Source organism: Mytilus trossulus, chromosome 9, assembly GCF_036588685.1.
Source record: "Mytilus trossulus isolate FHL-02 chromosome 9, PNRI_Mtr1.1.1.hap1, whole genome shotgun sequence".
Lineage (NCBI taxonomy): Eukaryota > Metazoa > Mollusca > Bivalvia > Mytilida > Mytilidae > Mytilus > Mytilus trossulus.
This window is the reverse complement of record NC_086381.1, coordinates 81,784,691-81,802,496: the sequence shown is the minus strand read 5'-3', so window position 1 is coordinate 81,802,496 and position 17,806 is coordinate 81,784,691. Positions and strand designations below refer to the sequence as shown.

The 17,806-nt window shown below is 31.5% G+C and overlaps 1 protein-coding gene across 3 annotated transcripts; it reads right to left on the bottom strand.

Annotated features, from left to right (window-relative positions):
• Positions 1–1,375: 1,375 nt before the first annotated feature.
• On the bottom strand, positions 1,376–16,846 carry LOC134683456 (uncharacterized). 3 transcript variants are annotated; one of them, XM_063542752.1, is made up of 8 exons: positions 16,611–16,846; positions 12,930–13,663; positions 12,273–12,341; positions 11,156–11,257; positions 9,207–9,345; positions 7,444–7,658; positions 5,405–5,513; positions 1,376–1,647 (listed from the first exon to the last, which is right to left on the bottom strand). In XM_063542752.1, exons 2-8 carry the CDS (start codon positions 13,566–13,568, stop codon positions 1,571–1,573), a joined length of 1,350 nt encoding a protein of 449 aa, XP_063398822.1. In that variant the 5' UTR covers positions 13,569–13,663; positions 16,611–16,846; the 3' UTR covers positions 1,376–1,570. The 3 variants fall into 3 exon arrangements, with proteins under 3 accessions (XP_063398822.1, XP_063398823.1, XP_063398824.1); XM_063542753.1 differs by having other exon boundaries at positions 16,637–16,846; XM_063542754.1 differs by having other exon boundaries at positions 12,930–13,654; positions 16,637–16,846.
• Between the last annotated feature and the right edge of the window lie 960 nt (positions 16,847–17,806).

The following is a 17,806-nucleotide window of genomic DNA, read 5'->3' as shown; positions in this document are numbered from 1 at the left end:
TCATAAGTTTGCACACATTTTATACATGTTGACATAAAGTTCAAAAAATATGTTAAACAATGTCATAATTGATAAATTGCCAATTATACATGAACAAAATCAGTCTTATATTTGCAAGATGACAATTTCAATATGCTGTAAATTCAGAAATTATTGCATGCATTTATTTTAGCGATTTTGTCATTTCAGTTTCAGAATGCAATTTAAGTTTTGTGATATTGAAAAAATCCTGTTTAATGATATACAAAATTTCAAAATGCAAGTTTAAATTATTGTGATTCTAACTCTGACACATTTTTCACAATCATAAAAATATCACAATAATCAAAACATTGCAAAAATTTCTGAATTTTCAGTAATTCAAGCATTACTACAAACTGTTTAAGCCCATCATCCCTCTAGTTACCTCTGACTATCAAACATTAAGAATGGTCTGACTATTTACAAGTAATGGCAATAACAATGATGAATTAAAAGGTTTGTTGTGGTTTTGTATATTTTTGCATCTTTTACAAAGTCTGAACTGTAGGCCATAGTTAGCCAGTGGCGGATCCAGTTATTACCATAAGGAAAGGGGGCACTGACTGCCTGAGAGGGGCCTGCTTTGGTCATGCTTCAGTGATTCCCTAAATAATCAATCAAATTTTTCCCATAAAAGGGGGCCTGTGCCCCCCTAAAAACATTCTATATCTGCTTCTGTGAGCTTTAAATACATATCCCTGGAATTTTTTTATCTAAATGCAGTTTTTCATACAATACAAGATTAACAATACTTAACATGCCTATGAAGTTCATAGTATGAACACATAAAAACTTGGCCCAGCCATTACACATAATTAAAAAACACAAACTTAAAGGTGAATATAAAAATATTTTATGTGCACATGAATATTCTTGTAAGAAGCATAAATGGCCTTAAGGGTACATTTTATTTGAATAACAGAACTCAAGGAAACAAATGCCATTGCAGTAGTATTGTTTCAAAATAAGATTTTTTTGTCTGAAAGTTGTATTCAGGAAAAACAGCCAAGAGATTGTCTACTCAAGGGGAAATAACCATTTGTTCAAAGGGGAATAACTCATGAATATTAAATCAAGATTGCAGATGATGGTTGCCAAGATTAAAACATCAACACTTCTTAACAAAACTATCATCATGAAACTATCATAGATTTCTGTGTTTTTTAATAAGTACATCAATTCTTCACAATCTGAACAATTTGACTTGTAAAATATAATCGCTATTTTTATTATTTTCAAATGTCATAATTTTAATTTTTTTTTTGGTTAAAAATAAATCTTACTTATAGATGTTTGCTTGTCATGTTTTGGGAATTTTTGTCAGATTTTCCATATCCTGTATGTGGTTTTATCCAAAGGGAAAAGGAAATTAAAGGTTACATTGAAATTTTCTTTTAAAACACAAAATAAGTTTAAATTGTTACATTATATGATATGATATGCAAATTTTTACTAAATTTCTTATCTACAAGATTTATATAAGCTATTTTACAATTTATGTACAGTCAAAAGTTAAAAGCTGCCATATTTTTTGTCTTTATCAAGAAGTTTATATATAGCACTTCTTCCATAATTCCGGATCCATGTGCTTGTGTAAAGCTTCTATCGGCTCCATATTGTCATCATCTGTAAGCATAAAGAAATGGCATTACTAACATTGAAAAAATGTGGACGTTCATGCCTTAAAATAAGGCGTTCTGATTGTTTCAAACGGAAATATTTTACATGTAAGAAATTAAAATAAATACGAATAAATTATAACACTAATACAACATTGATTTTGACTAAAAGCCGAACTAGATAAGGATATAACTTGTCTACACAGAAAGTAATGCCAAATCTTAATGTTTTAAAGCATAGATACTCACCGTCGATTTTTTTGTAGAAATTTTGTCATTCTTAATAATAAATATCTTAATCTCTCTTATTTCTCACATCTCAAAACTATTTGGCTGGCACATATTAATTCTTTGTGAAAACTTCAAATATATCATGTATATTGGACTTGAACACGCATACCATAATTTGTGGACATACATGTATTCTATCGAGATCTTCTCTCATTTGTGCAGAGACACCTAAGTAATTACAGGCTAGCCAGAGATGTGTCTGGTTGATTTATTGATTATAATCTTGCATATGATATGTTATCTTGTTGAGCTAATATACCCTCCCCCCCTTTTTTTTATTATCAATTTTGCTTGCATATTTGTCATTCTTGTAAAGGGAACAATATATTATTCCATGAACAATACAAACCAAGGTGACTTAAAGTGGTACCCAACACTTTCACTAAAATTAATTTAGCTGGTTTAATTTTCATAAAATTTTAACAAAGTATTTACTTTGACCCTTTGACAAAAATATAAAAAAATCAAAAAATTTGAACCAACCGTTTTATCAGAAAAATTACACTGGTTATATAGCAATTTGACAAACACTTATTATGATCATTTAGAAGCTTAATTTTCCCTTAACAATACAACGTATTTAAAGCGTTTAGCTGATTTTACAGAGTGATCTCCCTGTAGTGTTAGGTACCACCTTAAAATACAATGTATCACAATTCTTCAGGGAAAAGTGGCACTGGTAACACATGTATTTGTACACATGTATATCATGTATATGTACACATGTATATGTACACATGTATATGTACTGTCAAGATAGTTGTAAATCTAAGAAACTTGTTTCTCAAACATTCAAACACTAATGTAAAAATTTCACTTTTTTTATATCTTCATAAAAATAACTTATATTATCGCTATTATGTGCATTTTTCCTTTAATCTTTTTTTGTGATAATTTTAATATCATGCTTCTCGCCTGAGATGGACAAATTATCGCTAGAAACTAAGGAGGTCACTTCACTTTGCGTTGCTAACGAAATTGACATTGAAATTGACAACGTCGTCATAGGTAAAATAGCGATAAACAGATTATCATTGGTCATCTCAACTCGATTGCTTTTCTCACTTTCGTTGTACCAGCTCAAGCGAGAAAATCAATCTTGTTGAGCTAATCAACGATAATCTATAATTATTACCAGCTTTCCACACAGGGAATGTCTCAGAAATTAGGTATATAGGAAATATTTTTTCTGAGACATTGCCTGCACATGGCTTTCCAAAAGTGACCAAAGGATATTGCTATTATAGGCAGGTATATATTATCACACAGCCTTCAACAATGGACAAAACCCACTCCTTAAAGTAAGCAATTAAGGGCCCAAGCACAGTCTGTACCAATTTTTTTTACCACTACTAAAGTCAACTAGTATCAAGACATAAAGTCCATCATTTTTCTTATGTGTCTAAACAAAGTTTTGCAAAAACTTACAAGTCTGAATAAAAATGTTCTTATCTGGGGCATCAGACTAGTAGCTAACAGTGAAGATTGCATCATGATCAAATGTAAAACATTTAATGCGAAAAAATAAACTGCCTGATTTATGATTATAAAAAAAATAATAATAAAATGTTTTTTGGCAGAGAGCCACCAATGACCACCACATGCACCACTTAAAGGCTCCAGTGACTCTTTGTATAAAGTAAGTTATACTGACATGTGTATGACTTATGAGTATTTTAATTTGCTCAATAGACTTTTTGTGAAGAGTCAAACACTTTGTATAAAATGATCTTTTTTAAGCCTTTCTGAATTATGCTATTTGACTGTCATACCTGTTGTTCATTTAAACAATATAAACACATTAAAAAAATTCGACTTTTGAATTTGATCCTTAAAATTACAAATGTAATTTTTCCCTAAAAAAATTTGTAAGGGTTCCGCGGAACCCAGTGTCTCGCCTACTTTTGCTGTAAATCACAGGCTCAACAAAAATGAGAAAAAAACTCAATTAAAATATTCCTTTTGATACAATCTTCTAATTGTAAGAAGCTTCTGTCTAAGTTTGGTTAAAATCCAGGATAGTTTATGAATCTAATAAATGTTTTAAAAACAACTGCAGACTGTACATGTATGTATGGTTAACTGGAAGAAAATCTAAGTCCATTTAAAAGTAACATACAGAAAAAAAGGATTAATTATTTTACAAAATTTACTTCTGGATACTATTTTATGATCATTATTAAGCTTCTGTCCAAGTTTGGTACAAACCCAGGATAGTTTAAGAAAGTTATTAAAATTTTAAAAACTTTAACCACAGAGTGAATGAAATGTTTCCCCGCAGAAAAACTGTCCATTTAAAAGTAAATTATGGAAAAAAATGATTTATTTTTTTACAAAATTTACTTCTGGATACTATCTTATGATCATAAACAAGCTTCTGCCCAAGTTTGGTATAACCCAGGATAGTTTAAGAAAGTTATAAAAATTTTAAAAACTTTAACCACAGAGTGAATGTAATGTTTCCCCGCAGAAAAACTATGTCCATTTAAAAGTAAAATATTGAAAAAATGGATTTATTTTTTTACAAAATTTACTTCTGGATACTATCTTATGATCATAAACAAGCTTCTGTCCAAATTTGTTAGAAATCCAGTATAGTTTAAGAAAGTCATTAAAAATTTCAAAAACCTCAACCACATAGTGAATATTTGTGGACACCGCCGCCGACGGAATGTAGGATCGCTTAGTCTCGCTTTTTCGACTAAAGTTGACGGCTGGACAAAACCTTGTGTTTACTATGTACTCCATGCATCCAGCTTGGAGTGCCCTAGTCCTTTCACACTCACTGTTAGGATCTTAATCTTTAAGCACTCCAGCCATTGCCAGCAGGAGCATACTGTGGATTCATTAATTTAGTTAGATACCAATTTTCTTATATTTCATTGATACAGGTGAAACAAGAAATTAATAGTTCAACAAATAACAAAATTTTCTATACGCTTGTATACATTGTATGCAGACCGCGCCAAAACCACTAAATTGAATATTATATACAAACGTGTGGGTTTTTCTTAATACCAGGAAGATTGGTACTCCCTTAAATTAATGAATCCACAAAAAAATGAATTTATGTGATATGGAAATGAAATGATATGATTTAAAAAAAAAAAATCTTGATTTTCAAAAATTAGTCTCATATTTTTATAAATACACAGATTATACATGTTATATGGATCTTGAAATAATTTTCAGTCATAATTTCACTTTTTGTGAGGAAGATTCTCTTTCAGACAACTAAAGAAATTTTGTGGATGAAGTCAACTTTGAAGGTTATGGCCTTTTACTTACTTACACAGGCCTGTCCTAACCTTATCATATACAATATAACCACCAATACTAAAATGTTTTTAAAGGGGGGGGCTAAAACTTAAATATGAACTTCCAGCACCACAGTTATTAATTATACCCCTTCTATATATCCCCCTTTTAACTTCCCCTTTTACCATGTAAATTCAAGAAACAAGAACACTTACAGTGTGTGGCATATCTTGGTGCATTATCAGGCAATTCCTGCAAACCTAAATCTTCCAGTTCGTCGTCGGAATCTTGGGAAGTACTAGTTACCAAACAACTGTCATAAATCTGTAAATATATTTATGTAAATTAGGATTATAAAAAGGTCATATTTATATATATATTAATACATAAGGAAGGTCATATGTTATAACCCCTGTCAATTTTTATGTCATCTACTAAAAGGTCAAGATAAGGACATGTGTTGACAAAAACATACTGTAAATTCAGAAATATAATATGATAATTATTGCGAGATTTTTATTTTTGCATATAATGCAACAGAGCTGTAAACACAATAATTAAAACTCCCATTTTGTAATGTTTTTTATCTGAATTAAGCATGACTTTTCTCAAAATCATTAAAATTAAAACCGAATTCAAGTTTTAAATGACAAAATGGCAATAATAAGTGCACGCAATTATTTCTGAATTAACAGCATGAACAGTACTCACTTGAATTTTTGGCATATGTATCAAGTTGATTGGACTTCAACCTCATCAAAAATAATTTTACCAATAACTTTAACCTGTAGCGGGACAGATGAACAGACTAATGAACAGACACAAAGACCAAAAAAACATAATGCCCTTAAATGGAACATAAAAACAGCAAACTTTCCTTAAAATTACCAATTCAGTGGCAGCAACCCAACAATGAGTAATTTAAGATTTATCTGAAAATTTCAGTGCTGATAGATCTTTGCCTAATGAACTTTTTACCCCATGTCAGATTTGCTCTTAATGCTTTATCTTTTGAGATATAAGTCAACTGCAGTGGGCAGCTTTATATGAACACAGAGGTCAAACCCTGAACAGTTTGGGCAAGTATGGACACAACATTCAAGCTGGATACAGCTCTAAATTTGGATTGTGATTAAATAGTTGACACAGCATAGGTTTCTGACACAGACTGAATGGGGTCTAATGAACTTCAAAATTATAATTTGCTCTTGAGTAATTCACTTAGCTGTTTAATATCAATCTTCTCAAAAAAAATATTTGAAGAAATTTTCTTTTTAATTTCTGAAATCTGAAATGAGAAAAATTGTATCCCCCCAAATTCTTATGTACACCAGAATTTTTTTCTAACCTCCCCCTTTCCTGTATTCCAAAAATAATCCCAATTCAAATTTCTAACTGAGTTTGCAACCATAACTGCTTATTCAAATACATCATAAAATATTAAAATATAAATGCCATACAGTCATGGTTAAAATTAATATTAATTAATAGTAACTTCTAAAAAATTAAGAAATTACAGCTAATCATCTCAAGGCAATCATCATTTCTTAATACATAATTTTCAAGCAGTGTAAGGGAGGTAATCAAACATATATATTATAGCAGTATATTTTAAATGGAATTATTATTGGATTATCTACCTTACATTGCTTTTAAATTGTCTAAATTGTCCTTAAACCAGAAAAATACTTGTTTTTTCCCTTTTAGCCCCTATTTGCTGAATGATTTGAGCCATAACCCCATTAACCATTCCTTTAAAGTATGGAAACTTGTGATGTAATTTCAGAGATTTTTATACACTTAAACACAAGTTATTGACTGGAAACTACAAAAATGCTTATTTTGGGCCCCTTTTTTTACCCCCAACTTATTAAAAAAAAAAAAAACTCAATTCCAGCCTTTCCTTTGTAGTAAGAAACCTTGTGGTACAATGTCAGAGAGATCCAAACAGTTACAGACAAATTTTTGTCCTGAAACTAGAATAATGCTTGTTTTTGGTCCCTTTTTGGCCCTTAATTCCTAGACTGTTTGACGAACAACCCTGAAAATAAATCCTAACCGTCTACTTATGGTATTAAACATTGCAGTACAATTTCAGAGCATTTCAAATACTTCTGCACTACCAATTGTCCTGCAACTAGATAAATGCTTGTGAGACCGTGCAGACTGGTGGTGAAGGCTATAAAGGTACCTTCAAAGCTGAAATTTTGAAAACTGGCCCATCCAATATATTGAAGATTTCATAAAGCCTTACCTTTGACAATTTATCAGACTGAAAACCTTTTCCTGGTGATGTCAGTAAGGTGTCTGTGATGTCTTTTCTTGACTTCTTTGTACTGGGTTCAACTTGTGAATTCTTATTTACAATATCATTTGTTATCTGCATGTTCATTTTCATTTGAATAATGGACAGACCAGTGAGGTGGTCAACAATTAACTTATTAGTTTTCCTCTTTCGTCCTGCTTTCACTGAAATAAAAAAATAATATTTGTAGGCAACAATCTCTAAAAAATCAATAATTAAACAAGAACGTGTCCCCAGTACATTGATGCCCCCCTCGACTTATCATGTTCTAATTTGAACGTTAAATTGGAGAAATCTAATTTTGCATTACAATTAGAAAGATAATATCATAGGGAACATGTGTACTGAGTTTCAAGTTGATTGGACTTCAACTTCATTAAAAACTTCCTGGACCAAAATCTTTAACCTGAAGCAGGACAGACGAACGGTTGAACGAACGGTTGAACGAACGGATGAAGGACGGACAAAGAGAGGCACAGACCAGAAAACATAATGCCCCTCTACTTTTCCTGTTACGTCTGTTTTTTATGATATACATTTGACGTGAAACTGTACTTATGTATCTAGTCATACTTTGAACCACACATTATTTTATTTATTATTATTACATTTACTGTTGAGTCTGTTGTTTGTTATACCAACATGACTATACATGTATGTATGCCTTCATACTTTGAACGACAAAATTATTTTCATGTCTACCTGTGCGAATTTCAAACGTGCAATTTTACACCAGCAATGAAAACCTTCTATCCTTTACGGGTAGACTTTATATAGATAAATTAAGTCGTATAAGAAAAGCAAAATGAGTATGTTAAATTTGATGTATATCTTTTTGTGCTTCTTCGTTACATTTGTTGTTTTTATAGTGATATTATAAGATGATAACATAATATTGACTGCTGTACCCCTATTTTTTACATTTTTACTCTTTGAGTATGTTTGTTTTGTTCATACATCGTTGACAATGTAATGGAATTTGATGAGACTGTCATACAAGTGAGAGGTTTAGCTAGCTATAAAACCAGGTTCAATCCACCATTTTCTACATTAGAAAATGCCTGTACCAAGTCAGGAATATGACAGTTGTTATCCATTCGTTTGATGTGTTTGGATTTTTGATTTTGCCTTTTGATTTTTGATTTTCCTTTTTGAATTTTCCTCGGAGTTCAGTATTTTTGTGTTTTTACTTTTTTCTATCGTAGGTTGGGCATGTTGGGCATAAAAAACTAAACTGAATCAGTGACATAAGTGAATGCTTCGTGTATTTTCATGTTGTTTGCATTTACAAGTAACCAGTCACATCCAAACTATGTTTTTGTTAGATGTAGATATAGGAAGATGTGGTGTGAGTGCCAATGAGACAACTCTCCATCCAAATAACAATTTTAAAATTAAACCATTATAGGTTAAAGTACGGCCTTCAAAACTGTGTTCCTATTTTCATCAATCAGATGAGTTAAGCCTTTTTCAATAGATTTATTCTAAATTGTTTTCATGTTATACAGTTACACCACTGTCCACATCTTCTTTTTTATAAATATTAATACATGTTTTTCTTATATTGATATATCTTATATAAAGTTCTTCCACTTGTGTCAGAGCCAGGGAAGCCATTTATATCAGAGAGCTTCTGTCAGGGTGGCTATCATTGACAAGGATACATAAACCAATGTTTTGTTAATATGATATACTTATATACATGTACTTACGTTTTATACTTCTCACTTCTAAAGTACTTGATGGGTTCTCATGGCTGTCAGTCTTTCCTGCTGATGCCTTAGATATTCTAGTCTTTCTTCCACGTGGCTTAGGTGTTTCAGTCTTCTCTGTTGGTGCTGTTGTTTTTTTCTTTATAAAAATAAAAAACACTCTGAGTCTGACATAACAATATTTAAATATACAGACATTAGCCAGAGCAATACAATTATATTACCGCTATATCATGAATTTTGCCTTTGATCTTGCCGACTAATAATTTCCTTTCTCAGGGAAGTTGAGTGATTCTGTTCCATTTTTTTTTTTTATCCAAAACTGCTTTTCAACTGCTGGTCAAAAATTTGTAAATCTTTGACCTGATCTTACTGACAAATAGGGGAACCATTCTGTTAATACGAAGGTATAAAATTATTGGTTGAGGTGTATGACAGTGATGTCAATCCCCTCCCCATTAGCAAGTTCCCCAGAGTAGCAGCAGTAGCCCATATTATCATATGAAAAAGGAGTCGAGAGATATGAAAATGATTGCTAGTAACTAAGGGAACATGTGCCGTTGTCAAGGAAATAAACTAATTCTTCATACAATTTAGGTAAAATAGCGATAAACAAGATAAACAGATTTTCATTGGTCATTCAGTTGCTTCTCTTACTTTCGCTGTACCCGCTCAAGCGAGAAAATCGATATTATTGAGATAATCAACGATAATCTATAAATACATCGGAACATAAACATATCACAGACCATTTTGCATTTAAATGGAGTTGGTCTAAGTTGAAAGATTTCCTTGAGTGAGAAATAACATTTATACATAAAAATATACAAAATAACATTTTATTTATTAATTCAAACTGATAAGTTGTTCCTTGTGGAAAAGTTAAGGAACACGATTTAAAACTAATGATTGATTGGTTGGTTGATAAGGTCCAGTGGCAAAATTCTAAAAAAATATTATGAGAAATACAAGTAATCAAAGTGATACATACTGTAAATTCTAAAATTAATGCATGCATATATTATTGCTATTGTGTCAATTAAGACTAGAACATGGTTTAAATTTTTGCGATATATTAAGAAAAATCCTGTTCAATTCATATTAATGGTTTTTAATTGCAAGATCAATATATCAAGTATATATTGCGATTGTAACTCAATCGCATTTTAAGCATTAATACAAATATCCCAATAATTTTTGAACTTACAGTACATACAGTATACGTAGTATGAAGTTCCTTTTTTTTTTAAGGAATATTAATATAAACTTGATATAGCTGCTGCGTAATAATCATTCCAATATTTTGTGTTCTACGACAAGTGAGGCAAAAATCACATGGAAGTAGAGATGGATTCAAAAAGTTATAATACATCAAGAATGAATTGCTTTGCTGTGCGTAGCTGGATATGACCATACGGCATAGAGGTCTAACCGTTAACCCTAAACAATTGGGCAAAATGGACATTATATTTGCACTTGATACAGGTCTTAATTTGGATTGTAATTGAATATTTTACAAATATAAAGTTTCTGACACAGAACAAGTGTAGTCAAAGAACAAAGTTTTGGTTACAGGATTAGAGATTTCATTCATTTTTTTCTTTTGTGTTATTCACTAGGCTGTTGCAAATTGACCACTCCCCAAAATAAAATTAATAAAATGTACCCCCCCTTTTTTGCTTTTATGCAATACACTATAATGACTATGCTGTTGCAAATTGCCCCCCCCCCCCAAAAAAAAAAAGAAAGAAAAAATATCTTTTTACCAACATGCATATATGACATGTATGACCAAAAAGAAAATAATTTTTGAAATTTGAAATGAGAAAAAATTGTCTCCCCCTCTCCCAATTTCTATTTTTGAAGTTAGGTCAGGTGAGCTAAAAATGATTCACAGTATTTAGTATCTCCTGGCCTACATCCTCCTACATTCATAGGATAACACCTACCTGGAATCTAGATTTGTTATACAGAGACTGCAATACTTTGACTCTCAACTGCCCAGTTAAACCTGCACCACTCTGTAAGCTCTGCAGCTGCTCAATATCATCCTGTTTAATACAAATTTAACCATGAAAATGATGGATTATGGGTAAAAATATTCATGGAACTGTGACTGCCTCTATAAACTGTGGATTTGAAAATATTTAAATATAATTACTGGACTGTGAATTCATTTGTACATGTATCTTCATTTGTTTTTTTCTTGGTTTAACATGATTAGGTATGATTAACAAAATAGATTTTTTTCATATTATAAACGACTTTTGAGTTTGAATTGTATAATTTTCAAAAGTCATCTAATCTGTGGTTAGACATCCTGGTACTCTGATAGTCATGATAGTAGGAGCAGCCAAAATAAGAAACATAAAACATGTGCACAATTTTCATCAATTGTTAACACAAATTGTAACTTTTACTCAGCATGCTCAGTCACAGTTTTACATCATGGTTTTCTTATGTAAAGCATAATCCATTATAGAGCAAATGTACATGTGCTCTGTTCTGTATATTCAAATTTCAAAAAGGATGGAAAAGTTAAAAGGTCAAAAGAGTTGACTGAAATTGGCTAAAATATAAGCTGTGTAATTGAAACTTGTACTGCTGATCTCTTCATGCTTTATCAACATAAACATGAATCAAATATATAATCTTTCAGTACACACATGGAGAATCTTACTTTTTCTTACCATTTTTGTGTTCAAATATACATGATATAGTCAATATGGAAGACAAGACTTCAGTAACATGAGTAAGGTACCTTCCCTCATACATATGTAGGTCATAAGGTCATGTTTAACATTCATGTTATGATGTATGTCTCAGTTCACCAGGTGATTTTTAAGCAAACTTGATACTGAAATTGATCTTATTCTCTGTTTTGTACATTTCAAAAGATCATTATAAATGAGACGTCAGGTTACAAGGGAGCCTAACAAAGCCCCGACCCTTCCAAAGGTCACAGGTCTGATTAAAAATTATTATTAAATACCATGAATACAGTATGTGATCTGTCAAACAGATTAATTGGCTAATTATTAGTACTTTTATACAGTACTAAAATACCTCATCTTCTTCCATTTCTTCCATTTCTTCATATTCTTCTGGTTCCCCTTTCACAATTACTTCCCCTTGCTGAAAAAAATGTTACATAATTATCTCCCTTCATTATAACAAATCTTTGTATTTTAACAAAAAGTCAGATCCTTGGTTTATTTCAAATGATAATTTTTGTTGCCTTATATGTACATTGTACATGTACATGTACATACATGTAGAAAGATTAGGCTCTTGTTTTCCTCGTGTTAAGTTTAGTCCCTGTTTGTCATATTGGCTACATGTACATGATGTATGTCCTCAAGTGCTTATACAATTTTTTGGAATGATTTGAATTCTCTGCCTTCACTTTTCCATGTTTTTAGTTTTTAGCATTCCACATGGAGGTAATTAGGCCAAATAAAATAATATGTGTGTTTCCTATAACATCTTTGAAATAAATAGGGTAGGTACATGTACATGTAGGGATTTTTTTTATTTATCATTTTTGCTTTACATTGACATGATTGATGATTCAATTGGAGAGAAACTTTGACTTTAACATGTACTGTACTAATTGAAAAATGACCCAACAAACTTTAAGGTATGCTATTTCTAAGCTTTAGTGAAATAATTAGGGCCTCATTTACTCTACTTTAATCTGTCCATAATTAGGGCTTCATTTACCTGTGATGTGCTTGAAGTACTCTGATCAACGGCTTCACTCATCAAGTACATACTCTGTGGTTCTGATTTAACATCCTGTTTATTACCTGTCCTCATTAAACTTCCAGCAATGTCTAAAGTAAATAAACCTTTTGGTTCCTGTTTGATTAAATCTAAATATTCCAAAATAAGATCACAAAGTTCCTCATCTTTCAAAGGTTTTATAAAATAAACGACACCATCTTCTTTTAACAATGATTTTTTGTCTATGTCTTCCTCATGTTTTTCTAATTGGCTGGCACTGTATAAGTCCCCCTCGGGAGAAATATACAACATAACTTCTGTGTCCTTATTTTCTACTGACCCACTGCCCTTGTCTGGACAAACGTCTGTTGGGTCTTTTGAATCTTGCTCCTCACTTTTGATAGGAAAGGATGAAAATATTTTCTTTGTAAGATTTAAAACCCTTATGTCTTTAACGGGGCCGGTATTGACGTTATTAGCAGATTTATTTTTGTCATCTTTATCCTTAACAACATCTTTCCCCGAGGACTGGCCTTCCATTTGTTTCTCACTGGAGCTTGTCACTTTAATTTCAGAGGTTTTTTCAACAGGTTGTTGTTTTTGAGTGGCACTGTTGACCTTTTCAACAATCGTCATCCTTGATCTTTGTCCTGTATACAGTGTATGTTTAAGTCTGTATCACAAAATCATACAAAACATTCAAACGGGTGGCACGTGTCCATCTAACATGTCTAAAAAAAACAAATAAATTAATCATTAATGATTTAAAATGCATATCTTTTTAATACCTGTCAACTGACCCGTATTCTGTGGGTGTGACCCGAGATTTTCACAATTATGAGGGATCACCCGGGACACCCGCCGGGTCATTCAAATAACCCGGGAATTCGGAAAATGACCCGATTTCACCCGTTTTTCTTAGCTTAGAGATTGATTTTATAAGTAATATTCCTTTGAAATACCAGCAAATTCGTAATTCTTCCATGAACAGGAAGTTCATTTAGCTATACAAACTGTCAAATTAAGTGACCCATTAAGTGTATGGCTTCACTTGACAGCTTTGGTGTCAAACAAACTGTTAATTAACACCAATTACCTTAGCTTTAGGTCGTAAATAAATTGTAAACATATTTCAAATAGACGTCTAGAGTTACTTCCCCTTATTTGTCACCATTCAAAATTATTCCTTATATTTACGTTTTATGGGTGAAAAAGATTAAATCATTAATAAATATAAAATTCAAATACATATTGAAAACTAAATTTTTATTATTTATATATACCTTTATACAATTTAAAAAAAAAAAGTTGAAAATTATTTTTTACATTTATACCTTCTTTAACTATATTACTATATTTTATCACACTCTAATTTCCTTCCATAAACAAAAAAGGTATGTTTAAAGGCTACATAGCCAACAATCTCAAACATCTAAAAATCACTCTTGAACAATTTTAATTCTTTATTTGGATGAATACAAAAAGTAAAGAACATAAGACTGTTACACAGAATTATAGAAATCTTTAAAAGTGCAATGAAGTAATAATTAATAGGATTTAAAATGACTTAACCAAGTGAACATGCATTGATGTTGTGGTATCTTTGATATACTTTACTAGAAAATGTACCATAAATACTGAAATTCAGCTCGAAAAAGTTCGTACGCGTTATGACCTGAGATTTGATTCTTCAATGCAGGTCATGACCTGCATTTTCATCGTCACAGGTTGACAGGTATGTTTTATGATCTGTCCAGTTTTGTAATTCAGTCAGGGCTTTCCAAAGAAGCCGGTAGACGGCGGATTTCGGCCGTTTATGGTGGCTTCAAGTGCCGCCTACTTCACTGACAAAAATATAAATTTAAAAAGAAAAAAAATCTTTTCCAAATGTTTACAGGCAGCTGAGAGGCGTATTGTCGCACAATCGCCGACAAGATAAACAACAATAAACAAGGTCACTGATTGGTTGTCTTTTTAAAGTCAGAATGCTTCTTTTCTTTTCAAAGATAACAAGAGAGATGTTCTGGTGGTTTTTGCTTTTAGAACGGGAAGACAATCAGATAGGACATGCATAGGATGACAATTTTATGTTATGGAATAATATCAGTCAAATAAAAGAAAGTGTTGTAGATCATGTTGTTCAGAATCTGGAAAACAGTATCTTTTGAATTTCATTTTTCAAAGCACACTTCAAAGAGATTTTTTCTTTTTTTCTTTAATTTCATACATAAATAAAGGTCATTTGAAAGATGAAATTAGGTGCCAGGAGATTGTGAGAATGCAGGATTTTGCTCTATTTATGTCAGAGCTTCTGGGGGCCTTGAGAGGGCTATCATTGTGATAGTGATGAGTTGGTACATCTTACTTTACTGAACATTATTGCTGCTTACAATTATCTCTATCTATAATGAACTTGGCCCTGTAGTCATGGTAGTTACAGTGGAAAATGTTAGTAAAAATTTACAAATTGTTGAAAATTGGGCAATCAATAACTCTATTTTGGTCATGTTGACTTATTTTTAGGTCTTACTTTGCTGTACATTTTGTACATTATTGCTGTTTACAGTTTATCTCTATCTATAATAATATTCAAGATAACAACCAAAAACAGCATAATTTCCTTAAAATTACTAATTCAGGGGCAGCAACCTAACAAAGGCTTGTTTGATTCATCTGAAAATTTCTGGGCGGATAGATCTTGATCCTGATAAACAACTTTACCCCTTTCAGATTTGCTCTAAATGCTTTGGTTTTTGAGATATAAGCCAAAAACTTCATTTTACCGCTATATTCTATTTTTAGCCATGACTGCCATCTTGGTTGGTTGGTGGGGTCACAGGACACATTTTTCAAACTAGATACCCAAATAATGATTGTGGCAAAGTTTGATTTAATTTGGCACAGCAGTTTCAGAGAAGATTTTTGTAAAAGATTACTACGATTTGCAAAAAATGGTTAAAAATACACACTAAATTTTAAAAGTTTTTTATGAACTTATCTGTTTCCAGTAAATCATTTATAAGTTATAAAATACATTTACATTGATAATATACTATTTTTCAATAATCAATGTTTAAAAGTCACCAATACATGCTTATATTGAAATTCCAAGTGTTATTCGGTCATTACAAGTGTTTTTCGAATATTAACACTGTTGTTTGGTCATTCCAGGTACCGGTCACAGAAAAATAAATTAATGACATAAATGGCCTTCCAAGATTTTATAATTTATATTTGGTCTATATGCTGCTCGACATTGTTCTCTTTTGCAATCAGAATAGTTTTACAATATTCTATAATTTTTCGCAGTTTTTCATTATATTTCAATTTCAGCACCTCATTATCCTATAGATCTATTCCTTGTAGGCTTATTTTTTGTTTGCAAAGGGAGATAATTTCAATGTAGCCTTGTCAAGAATTTGTCCCTTAGCTCTGTATAAGCTCAAACTGAAGATAAACAAAATAAGCATATGTTTTCTCTGTAATAACTCAATGACCTATATAATTTCTTTTATCAAAAAAAATGCACATGTAAGCGTGTGTGGGGCCAAACTGGTCTGGTCACAGACATAGCATACGGATGAGGTCGTTAGTCATTGAAAACGTTTGTTTTGTTGTAATTGTAGTGATGCAATTATTCAACGCTATCAAAGTCTAAGTAATATTTAACCTTTTTACCTTTATTATACATATTACGAACGCACCAGACATCAAAACATTTGTATTCTTCACATTCAAATAACCGGAAGTTGATCGTTAATGTTCCCGCAACTGGTATCGCTAAACTCCAAGCACCTGTTAGCAACGTACGCATATCACATAATAAACATCGCAGCTTTGTTCACATTGTCACTGTGCTCGCACATCAGCTCTGGTTTGCTGTTCTATTCAATGCGGTAGTTAATGCAGTCATATCTGACATTTTTTAAACTATAAATAACTTGAGGCAATTTTAGGTGTTTCCCCAATTTCAAAAATAAAAATACGGAAAAGGGAAGACCATTCAGACAGTACATGTAAAATAAAAGGATACATCATAGTGTTACTAAGAAAAAGGAATAAGTTGCAGTTCTTGCATTTAGGTCTTAGGTGACTTAGGTCGCCAATAAGGCAAAAAAAAAAAAAACACATGTGTTTCCACCCAAAGTCCTGAAAACATAGGGTAGGTATAGGCATTAAAATTTTATTTAAAAATTATTTTTTTAGCTGATTATATAATAATTAATAAGTACTAGCGAATCAGTCTTTACTGAACTGTGCTTGTTCCAAAATGACATAAAAAGTTTTAAGGGAGGCACCACTAAATAAGAGAAGGTATAGGATAAGCGGAACACGTACCATTATTTTGTTTTGGCCTAAGGAAAAAACAGATTCCCTCCTTAAAGTTACAATATATTTATCCAATGGTCACAACGCTTTAATTGTTTAATCGATTCTTTTATCAAAGTATTAGAGTGCAGTGTTATTTGATATTAAAATGAATCAAACCTCGAATCAAACGAACGTGACCTTCAGTTTTCCAGGTCAAAACCTGAGACAATAGTACTGATATTCGAGTCTAACTTTAAGTGTACAGTATAATAGTATAATAGTCCCAGGTTGACCGTGACTATAGACGTACTGTCTCAATATTAGATCATATTATCATTAACATTATTCATGTTTCAAAATTAAAATTACAAAACTCAATACGGTGCTGAAACAATACATGTACTATGGAAGAAAGAACAATGTATTATTATGACAGGATCATTACTGAGATAGAAAAAGAGATAATGTAAGTATAAAAAAAAATCAAAATTCAGATTACTTTTTTATTCTTTTTTACTATTGCTATGCATATGGTATTATTTATTCAATTACGTAAAAATTGC